This window comes from Pristis pectinata, chromosome 3 (genome assembly GCF_009764475.1).
Source record: "Pristis pectinata isolate sPriPec2 chromosome 3, sPriPec2.1.pri, whole genome shotgun sequence".
NCBI lineage: Eukaryota > Metazoa > Chordata > Chondrichthyes > Rhinopristiformes > Pristidae > Pristis > Pristis pectinata.
This window is the reverse complement of record NC_067407.1, coordinates 61,499,425-61,513,803: the sequence shown is the minus strand read 5'-3', so window position 1 is coordinate 61,513,803 and position 14,379 is coordinate 61,499,425. Positions and strand designations below refer to the sequence as shown.

Here is a 14,379-nt window from a genome sequence, read left to right as displayed (position 1 = left end):
TGGGCCAAGAGGTCCATTTTTGTATTGTGTGGCTCCATGACTCCATTGAAAGAATTTTGTAAGATTATAGTAAAGCCATTTGAAATGTTCTCATCCACTTCCTTTAAAATCTTATGAGGAAAACCATTTGGAACTGGAGAGTTCTTGCTGTTCAGTCCCATTACTTACTTCATCAGGGTCCTCTATCTCAGATCGAATTCTCGATATTGTCAGGAGAGAGGGTGAGCAGCCAGATGTCGTGGTCCATGTAGGGACCAATGATGTGCTCACCTAACTATAAGAAGGGTATCAGTAAGGTTGAAAGAGTGCAGAGAAGATTTACTAGAATGTTGCTGGGTCTTCAGGAGTTGAGTTACAGGGAAAGATTGAATAGGTTAGGACTTTATTCCTTGGAGCATAGAAGAATGAGGGGAGATTTGATAGAGGTTTACAAAATTATGAGGGATATAGATGGAGTAAATGCAAGTAAGCTCTTTCCACCAAGATTAGGAGAGATAAGTACGAGAGGACGTGGCTTTAGGGTGAAAGGGGAAAGGTTTGGGGGAACATTAGAGGGAACTTCTTCACTCAGAGTGTGGTGGGAGTCTGGAACGGGCTGCCATCTGACATGGTAAATGCGGGCTCACTCTTAAGTTTTAAGAATAAATTGGATAGATAAATAGACGGGAGAGGTCTGGAGGGTTATGGACTAGGTGCAGGTAAATGAGGCTAGCAGAATAAAGTTTCGGCACAGACCAGAAGGGCCAAATGACCTGTTTTCTGTGCTGTAGTGTTCTATGGTTCTATTGTTATTATTTTGCTTTTATGAATCTTCGTGGGTGAGTCCAGTGTCTGATTTCAGTTCTTTGGTTGTCAGATATGCCTTCCTCTTCCTTTACAGAAAATACGAGCATAAGGCATCAAAGTGTTTTCGGTTTTCTTATTTTCATTTAAATTAACAACAGTACGCATTTTTATCCTTTTTTTATTTCTTAATTCTACCCATTAATTGCTCCACTGCTTGGTTACCTCTCATTATATCCTATCCCTCAAAGGTGATGTAATGTCATCCTTAATTACTTTAGCTACTTAACCACTGCCTATCCAACCTCATCCCCACTAACCCATCACCATTTTTATTTCTCTTCTTATTATCCATTTAACAAGATATGGTTGGTTCCCATTTTTGACTTCTCGCAGTTCTCTCAGTGGTACCCACGATGTCATACCCTTTGAGAATGTCGGGATCAGGTGTAGACCACCTGGCCTATCAAGGCCACTCCCTCACTTCGTCAAGGTCATGGTCAATCTTCCACCTCAGTGCCATATTTCATCACTGTCCTGTTATCCCTTGATTTGCCTAATATCCATCTGATTCAAATTCAAGTTTAACTTGCACCTGAAATTCATTCAATATGTGCCTTATTCTTCAAGGATGCTTACTTAGACTACACAATCTTACCTGTTCTTGTACTCCAATGTATGAAAAACACATTTCTTATTTCTAGCTAACTTAACACCCTTTATTTTTCCCTCCACCTGTGGTGCCGAAAGCATCAGATCTGATTGTTAGTCTACTCTTCCACCATCCTCTCTTCAACTTCACTTCTTTTATAAACATTCATAGAATTATAGAATTGTTACAGGACAAATAGAGGCCATTGCTTCATTATTGCTACCTTTTTTCCCACTGAACCTTTCAAATAAATTACTGGTTTAATAACCCTGTGACAATTCTTTTAATCCTTTCTGCCAGAGCCCATGTCCCAGCCTGGTTCAGGTGCAACCTGATCCAGTGGAACAGCTCCTTTCCATCCCAAAACTGATGTTGATGCTCCATGAAGTGGAACTCTTCTTCTCCACAACCCTCCTTTTTCTTTGTGTACACTGGCCAGAACATCATATACTTGCATCACTTCCTCAAATAATTTGCTCGCTTCAGCTCCGAAAGTAACTCAGAAATTAAAGCTATATTAGCTCCTAGCACCTGAGACACTCTCAACAGATCTCTTGCCCATTCTTTACGAGTGTTGTTGACCATTCTTTACAAGTGTTACGAGAGAATAAAAGTGAACTGTAAGGGTTGCATCCTTGTCCTCCCTCTCCAATATCCTTCCAAGCTGACTTAATGTGGGACTTCATTTCCTGCCTAGGAAGGATAACCTCCATCCCCTTTAATTGTGCTTTCCTCGTGATCCTCCAAAACCTCCCCACTCACTCAGTCCTTCCAACTCACCCCAATCTGTGGACAGCCTCCTGCATCCAGTTTCCCTTGTCACCATTCTGATTTCATTTATTCTTATCCTCATCATTGTATCTGTTGGGTTACCAGTGTCTCTGAATACTTGTTCTCTGTATGCCTTGAGTTCACTGTTCTCTGAATGCCTTTGATCACACCAAACTCATTCTTATCCTTCTCATTGTGGCCAAGATCTGGAGCAACTGTTGCAGCTGTTAACATGGAGCAACCAGTCACAGAGGGTCCATATGATTGCAATTTAATTTTGCCACAGATATCAGAAAGTTCTTCATGTGGAAATTAATTGAGATATGAAATGGATGTTTGTTTAGATGTTGCTTGAGAAGATCTTGTCATATTTAAGAATCAATTTAATTCCACCTTTAAGGGCAATGTGTATGTGGTGTAGCTTTATGGTGTGTCTAAGGTGGGTTGAATGTCCTTCCTCATCTGTAACTCCCAAGACCTTCCATTTTGTCATAGTGATAGTGAAAGTGTGTCAACGTTTAGAGTTCTGGTATTCCACTGTTTAAAAACGTAGTTTTTCAAGTATAATTTAAACCAGACAGATTCCTGAGTGATGTAATATGTTCAGTAAAAGTGATGTTAAAATATTCAAAGTCAAAGTTGAGGCTATTGTCATATGCACAGGTACATGTATGCACAGCTGCAATGAAAAACTTACTTGGAGCAGCATCACGGGCATATAGCATCAGAGACAGAACGTTCACAAGAAAGACATAAACATAAATTATACACAATTTTTACAAGAAAGAACACAATTAGAACAAAACAAAAGTCCATTTTAGTGCAAAGTGATCAAAGTGGTCATGCTATGCTGTCATAGTTAGAGTTGTGCAGGTTGATTCAAGAACTGAATGGTTGAAGGGAAGTAGCTGTTCTTGAATTTGGTGGGACTTCAGGCTTCTTTACCTCCTGGCCAATGGTAACAGAGAGAAGATGGTATGGCCCAGATGGTGGGGGTCTTTGTTGCCTTCTTGAGGCAGTGCTGCCTGTAGTTACTACCGATGGTGAAGAGGAATGTGCCCGTGATGTATTGGGCAGAGTCGACTACTCTCTGCAACTTCTTGCATTCCTGTGCATTCGAATTGCCATACCAGATCACGATGCAACCAGTCAGAATACTTTCAACAGTACATCTGTGGAAGTTTGTTGGGGTGTTCGATGACAAGCTGAACCTCCTTAATCTCCTAAGAAAGTAAAGGCACTGGTGCGCTTTCCTTATAACTTCATTTATGCGCTGGGACCAGGACAGGTCATCTGATATGTTAATGTCCAGGAACTTAAAGCTGCTGACTCACTCCTTTGCTGATCTTCCAATGTAGACTGATGCATGTTCACCCTCATTCTCCTTTCTGAAGTCAACAATCAGTTCTTTAGTTTTGCTGACGTTGAGCGGAAGATTGTTGTTGCAGCACCACTCAACCAGGTGTCCTATCTTGCTCCTGTACTCTGATTCACACCACCTGTGATTCATCCAACAACAGTGGTGTCATCAGCAAATTTGTATATGGAATTGGAGCTGAGCTTAGCCACACAGTCATGTATGTATAGAGAGTAGAGCAGGGGCTAAGCACTCAAAATAATAGATCAAAATTGGGAAAGGGGGGAAATTCAGATGCCTGGGGATTAATATAGAAACTGGATCCAAAATCCATGCCATGGCACATAAGTCTAAATTTTTTTGTTTAAATCTGAGGCCATTAAAGAAAAGGTAAAATGGTACTTGGTTCTGAAAGATTTTCTATAGTCAATCTACTGGATGGGATTCTGAGCTGTTAACCTCTAAGGTTTGAGCTTTGATGAATTGATTTGAGCTAGGATAGCATTGGGGCACGAAATGGTTAAGAGTGCACGCATGGTTCATGGAGAGACCAGATATTGTCCAAAATCTCCACTCCAAATGATGAACAGAAATTTGGTTTTGAAGAAAGCTGAGTCATTTCCCAATGCCATTTTTGTTTGAGATGTTATGTTTTTGTGAATCTTCTATTTTTAGTGAAATGACAACAATTATTTCCAAAATAAAAATACTCCAATCTTTCTTCCTTTCCTTCTTCAGATGATAGCTGCACCAACAATTTTACACCAAACCAGGTGGCACGTATGCATTGTTACTTGGACCTGGTGTATCAAGGCTGGATCCATTCTAAAAAACCTGCGCCCATTTCAGTGGCTCCAGAAGTGATCAGACAGACTCTGGACTCTGTAACTATTCATTGGCTGCCGCCAATCAGTGGGATGCTGTATGAAAGGTAAGTCCTTGTGTAACGCCTAGAGTCATCAATTGCACACTTAAAACTAACAATCTATGAAATGTTTGTGCCGCTTCATATGGGGAAACAATTTTAAAAGCCTCTTTTATTTTTTTTATAAATGAGATGCAGCTACTGCTTTTGATCAGCATAGTGGCTTGAATGGTCCACATGGAAAGCTGTTACTAGAACAACCTTGCTGTGTGGGATGAGTAGTGGGGTAGGTTCTTAGGAAGGTGGTTGGCGATGCATGGGTGCTGTGGGGAGAGCTGTGATAGCTTGGTGGCTGAGTGTGCTGCAGTGGCTCAGTATCGATGTGGCTGCTGTGATGAGATGAGTTGGTTGTGGGCGTCACTGCAGTTATAGGTTGCTAGTTGGTTGTGGTGTGCTGCGGTGGGGTTCCCATAGGGGAGGCTGTTTGGGGCAGGAGTAAGAGTTGCTCTACTCATGTTATGTGTCACAAGTATGTCTATGCATTTATGAACTCCCCATTTGCTTAAAATTGTTCCTTTAGGTTGGGTTTTATGGGTAAACAAAAACACCTCACGAGCAGATTGAAGATGTTGCTACATCTTTAAAGTAAGAGTGGGACTGGGAGCCTGGATGTACTTGGGATTACTTAATACTTGAAATGGAGCTGTTTGGTTTCTCATTGTTCATATTCCTTCTCTGGGATGAGCATAAAAAACTGTTGATGAAACTACCTATTCCATTGATTGGCAGCCAAGAGGAGAGAGAACTGCAACTCAGTGAAAAGAAAAAGAGCGACTCACAATTTACGCCACCCTTTTCACAGCCTTGGAGTGTCCTGATACATGTTGCAGCCAATGAGTGGAGGGAAGTTACAAGGAAACTCAGACAATCCAGTACACTCAGGACTTTGGTGATGGACGAGTAGATTTTCTGGATTATTGCATGTTGCTCTCATGAATACCCAAACATCCTTTTATTTCACTTTTTGTACAGGTTACGCAGTAGTATAATACATTTTCCAGTGAACCCCATGAGGTTAAAGGGAGCAGGAAATATTCAAGTACTCTGGATCCCTGATCCAGATGCAAACCTCCCCACATTTCTGACCCCTGGTGTTCCAAACCCTGACCCTGGCTCACACTCCGGACCCCTGCCTCACATTCTTGACCAACAAGTGAGTCAGAAGTTGGACTGTCAGGAATTCTGAACTTGGGTGCTGGATTATTGGAGTTTTACTGTACTTAGAAATGATATGTGTAAAATCAGTCCTAGGGAATTACAGTAGTGTGTGCTTGAGGTCGGAATGACTGGGGTATTACTCAACCATCACCATTTTAACTGCTCCAACACATCTAGATCTATTTGATGAGTTTTTTTATCAGCACAATATCACCCAGTCAAAGAAAATGCTAATGGGTTAATGCACTTTGGGAGGTAATTTGGGATCACGTGTTGCTCTTCTTGGAGATGTGGTCAATTGCAGTTACTTCTCTTGGGAACGAACCCTGTAAGGTTTCAAAGCAATCATAGTTTCAATGTCACCAATTTCCAGTCTGCTCAGCCGCCATCAAGCAGTAACAATTCAACAAGTCGTAGAGTTGTACAGCATAGAAGCATACCCTTCATCCCACTGCATCTCTGCTGACCATCATCCCCATCTGCACTAATTCCACTTGCCTGCATTAATTCCACATCCCCCCATGCTCTGCTCATTCAAGTATCTGTCAAGATTCCTCCTAAGTGTTTTTATTGTCTCTGCCTCTACCACCTCCTCTGGCAGCTCGTTTCAGATACCTTCTATGCTTTGTGGAAAAAATTGCCCCGCAGAACCCCTTAAACCTCCTTCCTCTCACCTTAAACCAATGACCTCTAGTTTTAAACACCTCTACCACGGGAAACAGACTTGCTTTATTCCTCTTATAATTTTATATGCCTCTATCATGACACTTCTCAGCCCTCTGCTCCAGGGAAATCAGACCCAGCCTATCCAGTCTTTCCTGATAACATAAGCCCTTCAATCGAGGCAACACACTTGTGGATCCTTTTCTGTACCCTCTCTAGCTTAATCACATCCTGCACATAATACTCCAAGTGCGGCCGAATCAATGTTTTGTACAAGTGTAACATGACATCCCAAATCCTATACTCAGTGCCTCGGTCATATGTCTTCCTTACCACCCTGTCTACCTGTGTTCCCATTTTCAGGGAACTATATACTTGTATTCTAAGGTCTTTCTGTTTGACTACATTCCCTAGAGCCCTGCCATTGGTGAAGCAGCCAGCATAATGAATGACCCCACCCATCCAGGTCATTCTCTCTTGTCTGCTCTTCCATTGGGTAGAAGATACAGGAGCCTGAAGGCGCGTACCTCCAGACTTAAGGACAGCTTCTACCCCACTATGATAAGACTATTGAATGGTTACCTTATACAATAAGATGGACTCTGACCTCACGATCTACCTTGTTGTGACCTTGCACCTTATTGCACTGCACTTTCTCTATAGCTGTGACATTTTACTCTGTACTGTTATTGTTTTTACCTGTACTACCTCAATGTATTCTGTACTAACCCAATGTAACTGCACTGTGTAATGAATTGATCTGTACGATTGGTCTGCAAGACAAATTTTTCACTGTACCTCGGTACAAGTGACAATAATAAACCAATGCCAATAACAATACCCAGGTTTAACTTCCCAAAATGCGTCACTTCGCACTTGTCTGAGTTAAATTTCATCTGCCAATTCCTTGCCCTCTTTCCCAGTTGATCTAGATACTGTTGTAACCTTAGGTAACCTTCTTTACTGTCCACTATACTACCAATTTTGGTGTCATCTGCAAACTTACTAAGCATACCACCTATATTCTCATCCAAATAATTTTTATATATGAAAACTGTTCCCTGTGACAGTCCTCCAATCCAAAAAGCAGTCCTCTACTACCACCCTCTATCTCCTACCACAAAGACAATTTTGCATCCAATTTGCTTCTCACCCTGGATCCCATGTATTCTAACCTTCTGGACCAGCCTACCATGCATGAACTTGTCAACACCTTGCTAAAGTCCATGTAGACAATGTTTACTGCCCTGCCCTCATCAATCCTCTTGGTCACCTCTTTAAAAAAACATAACTAAATTCATGAGATACGATTTCCCATGCACAAAGCCATGATGACTATCCTGAATCAGTCTTTGCCTTTCCAAATGCAAATAAATCCTATCCCACTGTATCCTTTCCGATAACTTTCCCATCACTGATGTCAGGCTAATCGGCCTGTACTTACCAGGCTTATTCCTACTGCCCTTCTTAAATAAAGGCACAATGTTACCCACCCTCCAGTTTTCTGGTATCTCACCTGTGGCTAAAGAAGATAAAGCCATCTCTGTCAAGGCCCCAGCAATTCAGCTATTAGTGTCTCATGACCCTTGCCTCACCAAGCATGCCCAGATCTAATAACTTGGACTGTGCTTTCTCCAAGTCGTATCCATGTTTCAAGTTTCTCAAACTCCTCCACCCTCCTCTCTCTCCATGCAGCTTCACTGATCAGTCACAAACGTGGAGAGAACGAGGCTGGTGGGGATGGCGAAAGGGCGTGGAGGGTCGTGCTGAGGGTGGGAGGGAAGAGAATCAATTAGTGTATGTTTACTTTCCCCTTTACGTTACTGTAGGGCATTTTCTGTTTTTAATTTGCCTCCATGGCATACACTAAGGTTGAGGCAAATTGGAAACAGGATTCCAGTTTCAACATGCTGGTCGTATTAGGCATTGAATGAAGAGAAACAACAGCAGCAAGTTGGGAAAGAAATAAGAGAAGAGAGTCAGTAGAAACTATGCAAGTAGTGCAAATACCCATGGTAGAATCCAAATCTTTTGGATTAGAACAAAATGAGGTAGCACTGAATATGCAGTAAGTAATTTGTGATATATGAACAGCATCACAATAATGTCAAAAGTTACTTTTTTTAGCTCTTATGATTTGTCCCTCCTTTTCCTTGCTCGTATGCACGCTTCCCATTTCTGGTAAAAGCTCTGAGTTCTTTTTGGTACGTACTGCCTTAGACTCTGATCACCATGGGCATATCCCACCCAATATGCAAATGCATATTTGCATATTGGGTGGGATATGCCCATGGTGATCAGAGTCTGTTTGTGGAGAGGCTGTTTGTGCTGCTGTGACTTTAGAGCGGAATCCTCTCATAGAGATGTGGAGTAATACAGCCTGGAAACAGGTCTTGCCAACCAAGGTACCCATCCATGTTTGTCCTATCTGGCCGCATTTGCTCCACATCTCTCTACATCTCTCTACATCTTTCCTATCCCTGTCTGAAGTCAATGTGTACACTTCCAGCAGGAACTTTTCCGCAATGAATAGAACCAAGAAACCTAGCCATTCTTCCTCTATCTCAGGGTGCTGAACTACTTGTAGCACCAATAAATAGCACCAATCACACTGACCTTTACCAAGAGCAGCAGATGGAGCTTCAAGGCTGAATCAGTAAGTTCCAGCTTGTTGTGGTTTTTACCATTTGAGACACCCATATAGAGGTAAGATTATCAGCTTGCAAAATAAAAAAGAATCAAGTACTTGAATGAATCATTAAACTGAGGCTCTATCTGCCTGCTCATTGATGTAAAGTAGTCCATAGCGCTCTTTGAAGGAAGTTCTCCCAGTGTGCAAAACTGGTCTCTATCATGGTGTGTCAGTTCCTGTATTTTCTCATTTGTGCCTATACTTGGTGTACCTGCACCCTGTAGCTGTTGGATTCATTTTCAAGGAGTGATCTAGATTGATAAATTACCCTGGGCTATCTCTTCATTATCTCTCTGGTTTAATTTGACAAAACACTTCTCAGTCCTTGTAGCCCACCAAGAACATGCTTGTGGCCTACTTATATGACATGGTGTTCTGTTCTGAAATTTGTGGAAAGGTTTCCTCATCTTCTGCCCTATTTTGAGGTTACATAAGTGAAGTGGTTGCAGCTCCCTGGTTACTATTTAATTTTTGGATCTGGAACAGAACTTGGGACCTTCCTTTGTTGATGGGCCCAGGATCACATTATGTGGGGAATCTACTGAACTGGGCCAATGCCTTCTGGTTTTCATTAGTAAAAGTGCAGTTTTGTTTGGGGTATGTTGTGTTGATAAGAGTGTGGTAATGTTTAGGAGTCAAACGCTTGATTTATTTTTTCTTTAGCTTTTAAAGCTGCTAAGCAGCTGTAGTGATTAGCATGAAAAAAAACAAAGGTGAGGCTCTAATTATGGGGCTCCGTCACATAAAATCACTACCAAAATAGTTTAAAGAATTACTAATGACACTTCTTACACCACATTTCCCAAAGCACAACTTACACAAGTCTGTGCTTGGCTTTATTGCTTTAATTATATTTCCTCTGAAGGATTTTGCAGTTTGAAGATTATTGCCAATTAAGTGCAAGGATGTTTGCTTTCCAATATCCATTGTCTGCCACAGGCTCTTGTAAGGAGGCTGCTTGAAAATTATACCCAGAACATGTTTCTCCCATTTTATTTCCAGACCAGTGGGTATATGCCCTTGTCAGAGTCATGATGGAATAGAATTCTCAGAGGTATTGTCTGATATCAGAAGAGCTGGAGGAGACCTATCAGCCCTGTGGTCTTTTGCTCTTCTCTCTTTACCCATCTTAACTTCTTATCTCAGAAGCCCCTTACATAACAAAATCTATCAAACCCAGACATGAAAGCTCCAATTGACCTGTTAGAACCTTTTTTGAGGGAATGTTTTAGACTTCACCTACCCTTTGCATGTGGTCACTAAGACCTCTGATTCTGTGCCAGGTCAAAGCTGCTGTAGGGTTGGAGAGACATCTTGCTGGGCAATCCCAGCAAATCCTTGCCTTTCAACAGGGTCCATCGACAGCAGTGGATACAGTCCTACCTATTACTCAGGAGGTCTTGGACTTTAGAGTTGGTCTACATTAGTCTTGGACTTAATTGGTTGAATGCCATTTACTCCTTTCAGATCTGCTGGCCACATCCAGGAAAATTTACCTGGATACCTGGTTAAAAAAAAATCTATTGCGAGGCCAGGTATGGGTTATTGATTGCTTTTTTGATGGAATAGAAAAAAACTTATTTCATAGAAGTTGAGTGAAAAGCATTTTTACTTGGATGACAACCCGAACTATTATTCAAATAATTTATTTTCAGTAATGTCACCTATCTTATTCACATCAGTAGATACTTAGATGGAGAAACTTGTTAAGTCGCAAAAGAAATTCAGAAAGGGAAGAGTTAATGCTATCAGACTGTAGAAGAGGCCAGAGGTCTGTGCCTTGACTTGTGTTCTATTGATAATTTTAACATGAGGCTTGGGCCATCTGATAGAATCTATGGAGATCTTTGGGGTTGGCATTACTCCCAGTTCCACTGCTTAGTGATGCTTCAGTATGGGGAATTCCAGCAAAAAGTGTTCCTTCTATTTTCACAGAAGAATGGCCTGAAGAAATTAATGGAGTGCATTTCAGGAGAATGGAACTGAATTTATAGTGGCATGAAGTGGGATTTACAAATTCAGAACTCGGTTAGCCAGAAGTAGGCCAACATCTGTTACTGATTCCATTGGCACTAGAGTAGTAAGGGCTGTGTGATTCTTAACAGTCTGTATAAAGACCATATGCGGTATTCCAAACTGTTTGGGATGGAACTTGTTTGGAAACAGAACTGATATAAGTGTTGGGCTATGCGGTTTTGCTGTGCAGCTTCCCACTACCTCCCTTGGTCCATTGGGACCTCATTGCCACTTCCTCTAGTGCACCAACCTAATATGCCCCATTCTGTTCTTTCCCTCATCTTTCTACCTAGAGTGCCTGCTGGAGGCTAAATTCTTTTATTTCATCCCTCAGCTGTTCCAGCGGACCCTGCCAGTGCACCATTTACCACCGTCCCTCTCTGTATCCTCCTCAAAAATGTCCATTGGCTTATGAATGTGTCCTTATCATCCACGGGCTCATTGTGGATACTTGCATTGATGTCAGAGCCTTGATTGAACCCCAATGTGAAGCCTCCCCATCTGGCTGTATTGCTGTGATGTGGCAAAGTCCTAATCACAGAATCATACCTTGACCTGTTTGCGCTCTCCTCTGGCACTTTTATTTTCCTTTGGTCATCTGACCTTGCTCCACTGCTCCCACTTTTGATTCAAAGTCTTTGCTCTCTACCTCTCAGCCAAGTGCCAGAGTTATGTTTCACTGCTTTCCTCTCCAGCCTCTGTTCTGAGCAATTTCCCATCCTTGTGTTCAGTTTTCATCTCACTTCATCTTCCATTTTCCTTTACCTTCCCAACACACTCACAGCTACTCCTTTGACGTTTCCATTTATTGTGGCCTTGTTTCTCTGATCGTGCCAAATACAGAAAAGATGATCTGTCATTTCCTTGTCTTGCTCTCCAGTCTGCACTGCCTCACCACCCTTACCCCTCCCAAGACCATCTTCTTCAATGTTAAAACCTGAATACAATGCATTGCTAATTTACTTACAGCAGCACTGTCAAAATTCCATTTCTCTGTCCTCTGACCTTCTATCTACCATAGCTTTTCTGTGCCTCTCCATCTGCTCAATAAGTCACTTCCTTCTTGATGGCCTAGTCTTTCAAAACCTCCATCCTTTCATACCCTGGCTGTACGCCTTGTTACAGTCTCTATCTCTGCTTCCTTAATTTCATGGATAGGGGGTGCACCTGAATGGAAATGGAAGACAGCAGCTTGAGCCATTCAACTCTGTACCTGTGACAACCATGATCAGATGCTGCCCTTGTCTGTTAAAACTGCTTGTTGTTCTAGGATCATCATTAAATGCAAAAGTAAACCTGGGATGTTCACTGCTGCAGGGAACTGTGTTAAACCCTCCTCCTCCTTAACCCCAATGATTATGAGGAACTTGGGGAATTATTTGACGCCAACTTGACATCTTCCAGTCATCTGTCTTCCCCACTCCCTCCTTTCCCCTTACCTATGAGCTCATCATCTTCTGAGGTTTCAGTCTTGCCACCCCCTTGAACTTGTGTCTTTCTCTAGGTTCTCAATGGGTAGATTGCACTGACTTGATTCTATTTTTATCGATCATGTGTGTAGCCAGAGAATCACCAGTATCGACTTCCCTTCCCAGACCCCACCATTGCCTCCTTGTTCCCCTTCTTATTTCTAATTAGGATGTTTCCACTTATCATCCAAAAACTACCTTCAACTCCATTCCTTAGCCATCAATTCCATGTTCTTCATTGCAACTCTGAGGCTGAACCAGACTATTCACAGTCTTGGTTATGCATTTAACCCTGAGCTGACCTCCCAGTCACTGACTTTGGTTAGTACCATTGCCCATAAAGCAGCCCATCTTCATCCTTGTCAATGCATTTACTGCTGAAATTCTATCCATACCTTGTTTTGATTGTTCTGATGTGTTGCTGGTCAGCCTCCATAAACTAAAGCGGTTTCAAAACTCTGCTACCCAGTCCAAAATTGTACCACCCAACCATTCTTTGGCCCCACAAAAGTTTGGTTTTAAAATTCTCATCCTTGTTTTCAAACTTTCATGGCCTTATCCCTTACCTCTTCTGGCCCTATAGCTCCAAAAGCCCTCCATATCTGGTCTCTGACTTTAATTAGACCTTTAGCTACCAAGACTTCAAGTTCTGGAATTCCCACCTTAAACTTCTCCCTTTCTCTTTCTTTCTTCAAAATCATTCTTATAACTGACCTATTTGACTGAGCTTTTATTCATCTGTTCTAAAATTTGTTATGCGACTTGCTGTTAAATTTTATTTGATTAGGCTCCCAAGACATGCCAGGAGATGGTTTGCAACATTTAAAAGCTCTTATAAATCCAATTATTGTAGCAACATGAGTAACTAATTGCTGGGCTTCTTTTATTTTGCTTTGGTTATGGACACGCTTTGCAAATTAAACTGTGCAGAGAAAACAGATTTGTAGATTTCCATTTAATTCCTACCTTTCCATTTTAAAATTCCCTTTTTCATCACTTTGGAACTGCAGCCTGTTGTAAGTGAGAACTTATACAGGTTGTCATAGAGAGAGTTAGCACAGAAATGGGCCCTTTGACCCACAGAGCCCATACTAACCATCAACCACCCATTTAAACTAACTCTACATTAATCCCTTTTTTCATTCTCTCCATGTTCCCATCAACTCCTCTCAGATTCTACCAATCACCTACATGCTAGGGGCAACTGACAGTGGCCAATCAACCTACCAACCCATATATTTTTGGAACGTGAGAGAAAACCGGAGCACCCAGAGGAAACCCATACAGTAACAGAGAGAACATGCAAGCTCCACACAGCACCCAAGGTCAGGATTGAACCCAAGCTTTGGTGCTGGAAGCCAACAGCTCTATCAGCTGTGCCCTCACTGTGCTTTTGGACTTTGTTCATGCTCCTCCATAACTCATTCTTTTAAACAGCATCAGTGACCTCACTAAGGGAGATTCTTGTAATAGCAGAAACGGCGCGAAGCGGACCTGGTTTTAAGGCTAAAGGCATCAATCTGAGGGTTGTTGCTAACCTTGCCTTGTTTCCCAAAAATGCTAAGCTATGTTGGGATATCTTGAGGGTTGGGTGAGGGCAGTAGGGCAATCAAAAGATCATGACCCATGATCCTGATGTTGGACCATGAGGAAAAGACCTGTTGCTTCTGGCTCCACCAAGGTAATTTATTTCGTAGTGTTTATCTTTTTGTTAGGTGCCTTCAACGTGGACTCACAGTGTGTGACCGGCCAGTGGTGCTGAGTTTGAGAGTGGAATCCTAAATCGAATGTTTGCTGCCTCATTTACGTTTAAGAAGCTTAACATTTTTATTTGAGGCACTGAGTGTGTGTGCTGTTGGATTATTGCATTTGATTTTGGGAACCACAGCTCAG

At 41.9% G+C, this 14,379-nt stretch overlaps 1 protein-coding gene across 1 annotated transcript in view; it reads left to right on the top strand.

Annotated features, from left to right (window-relative positions):
• The window catches only part of LOC127567956 (pappalysin-2-like), a 290,468-nt gene that overhangs the window by 122,854 nt on the left and 153,235 nt on the right, over positions 1–14,379 (top strand). The window contains 1 exon segment of the mRNA XM_052011199.1: positions 4,302–4,494. Within this exon segment, the coding sequence (XP_051867159.1) occupies positions 4,302–4,494 (193 nt within the window).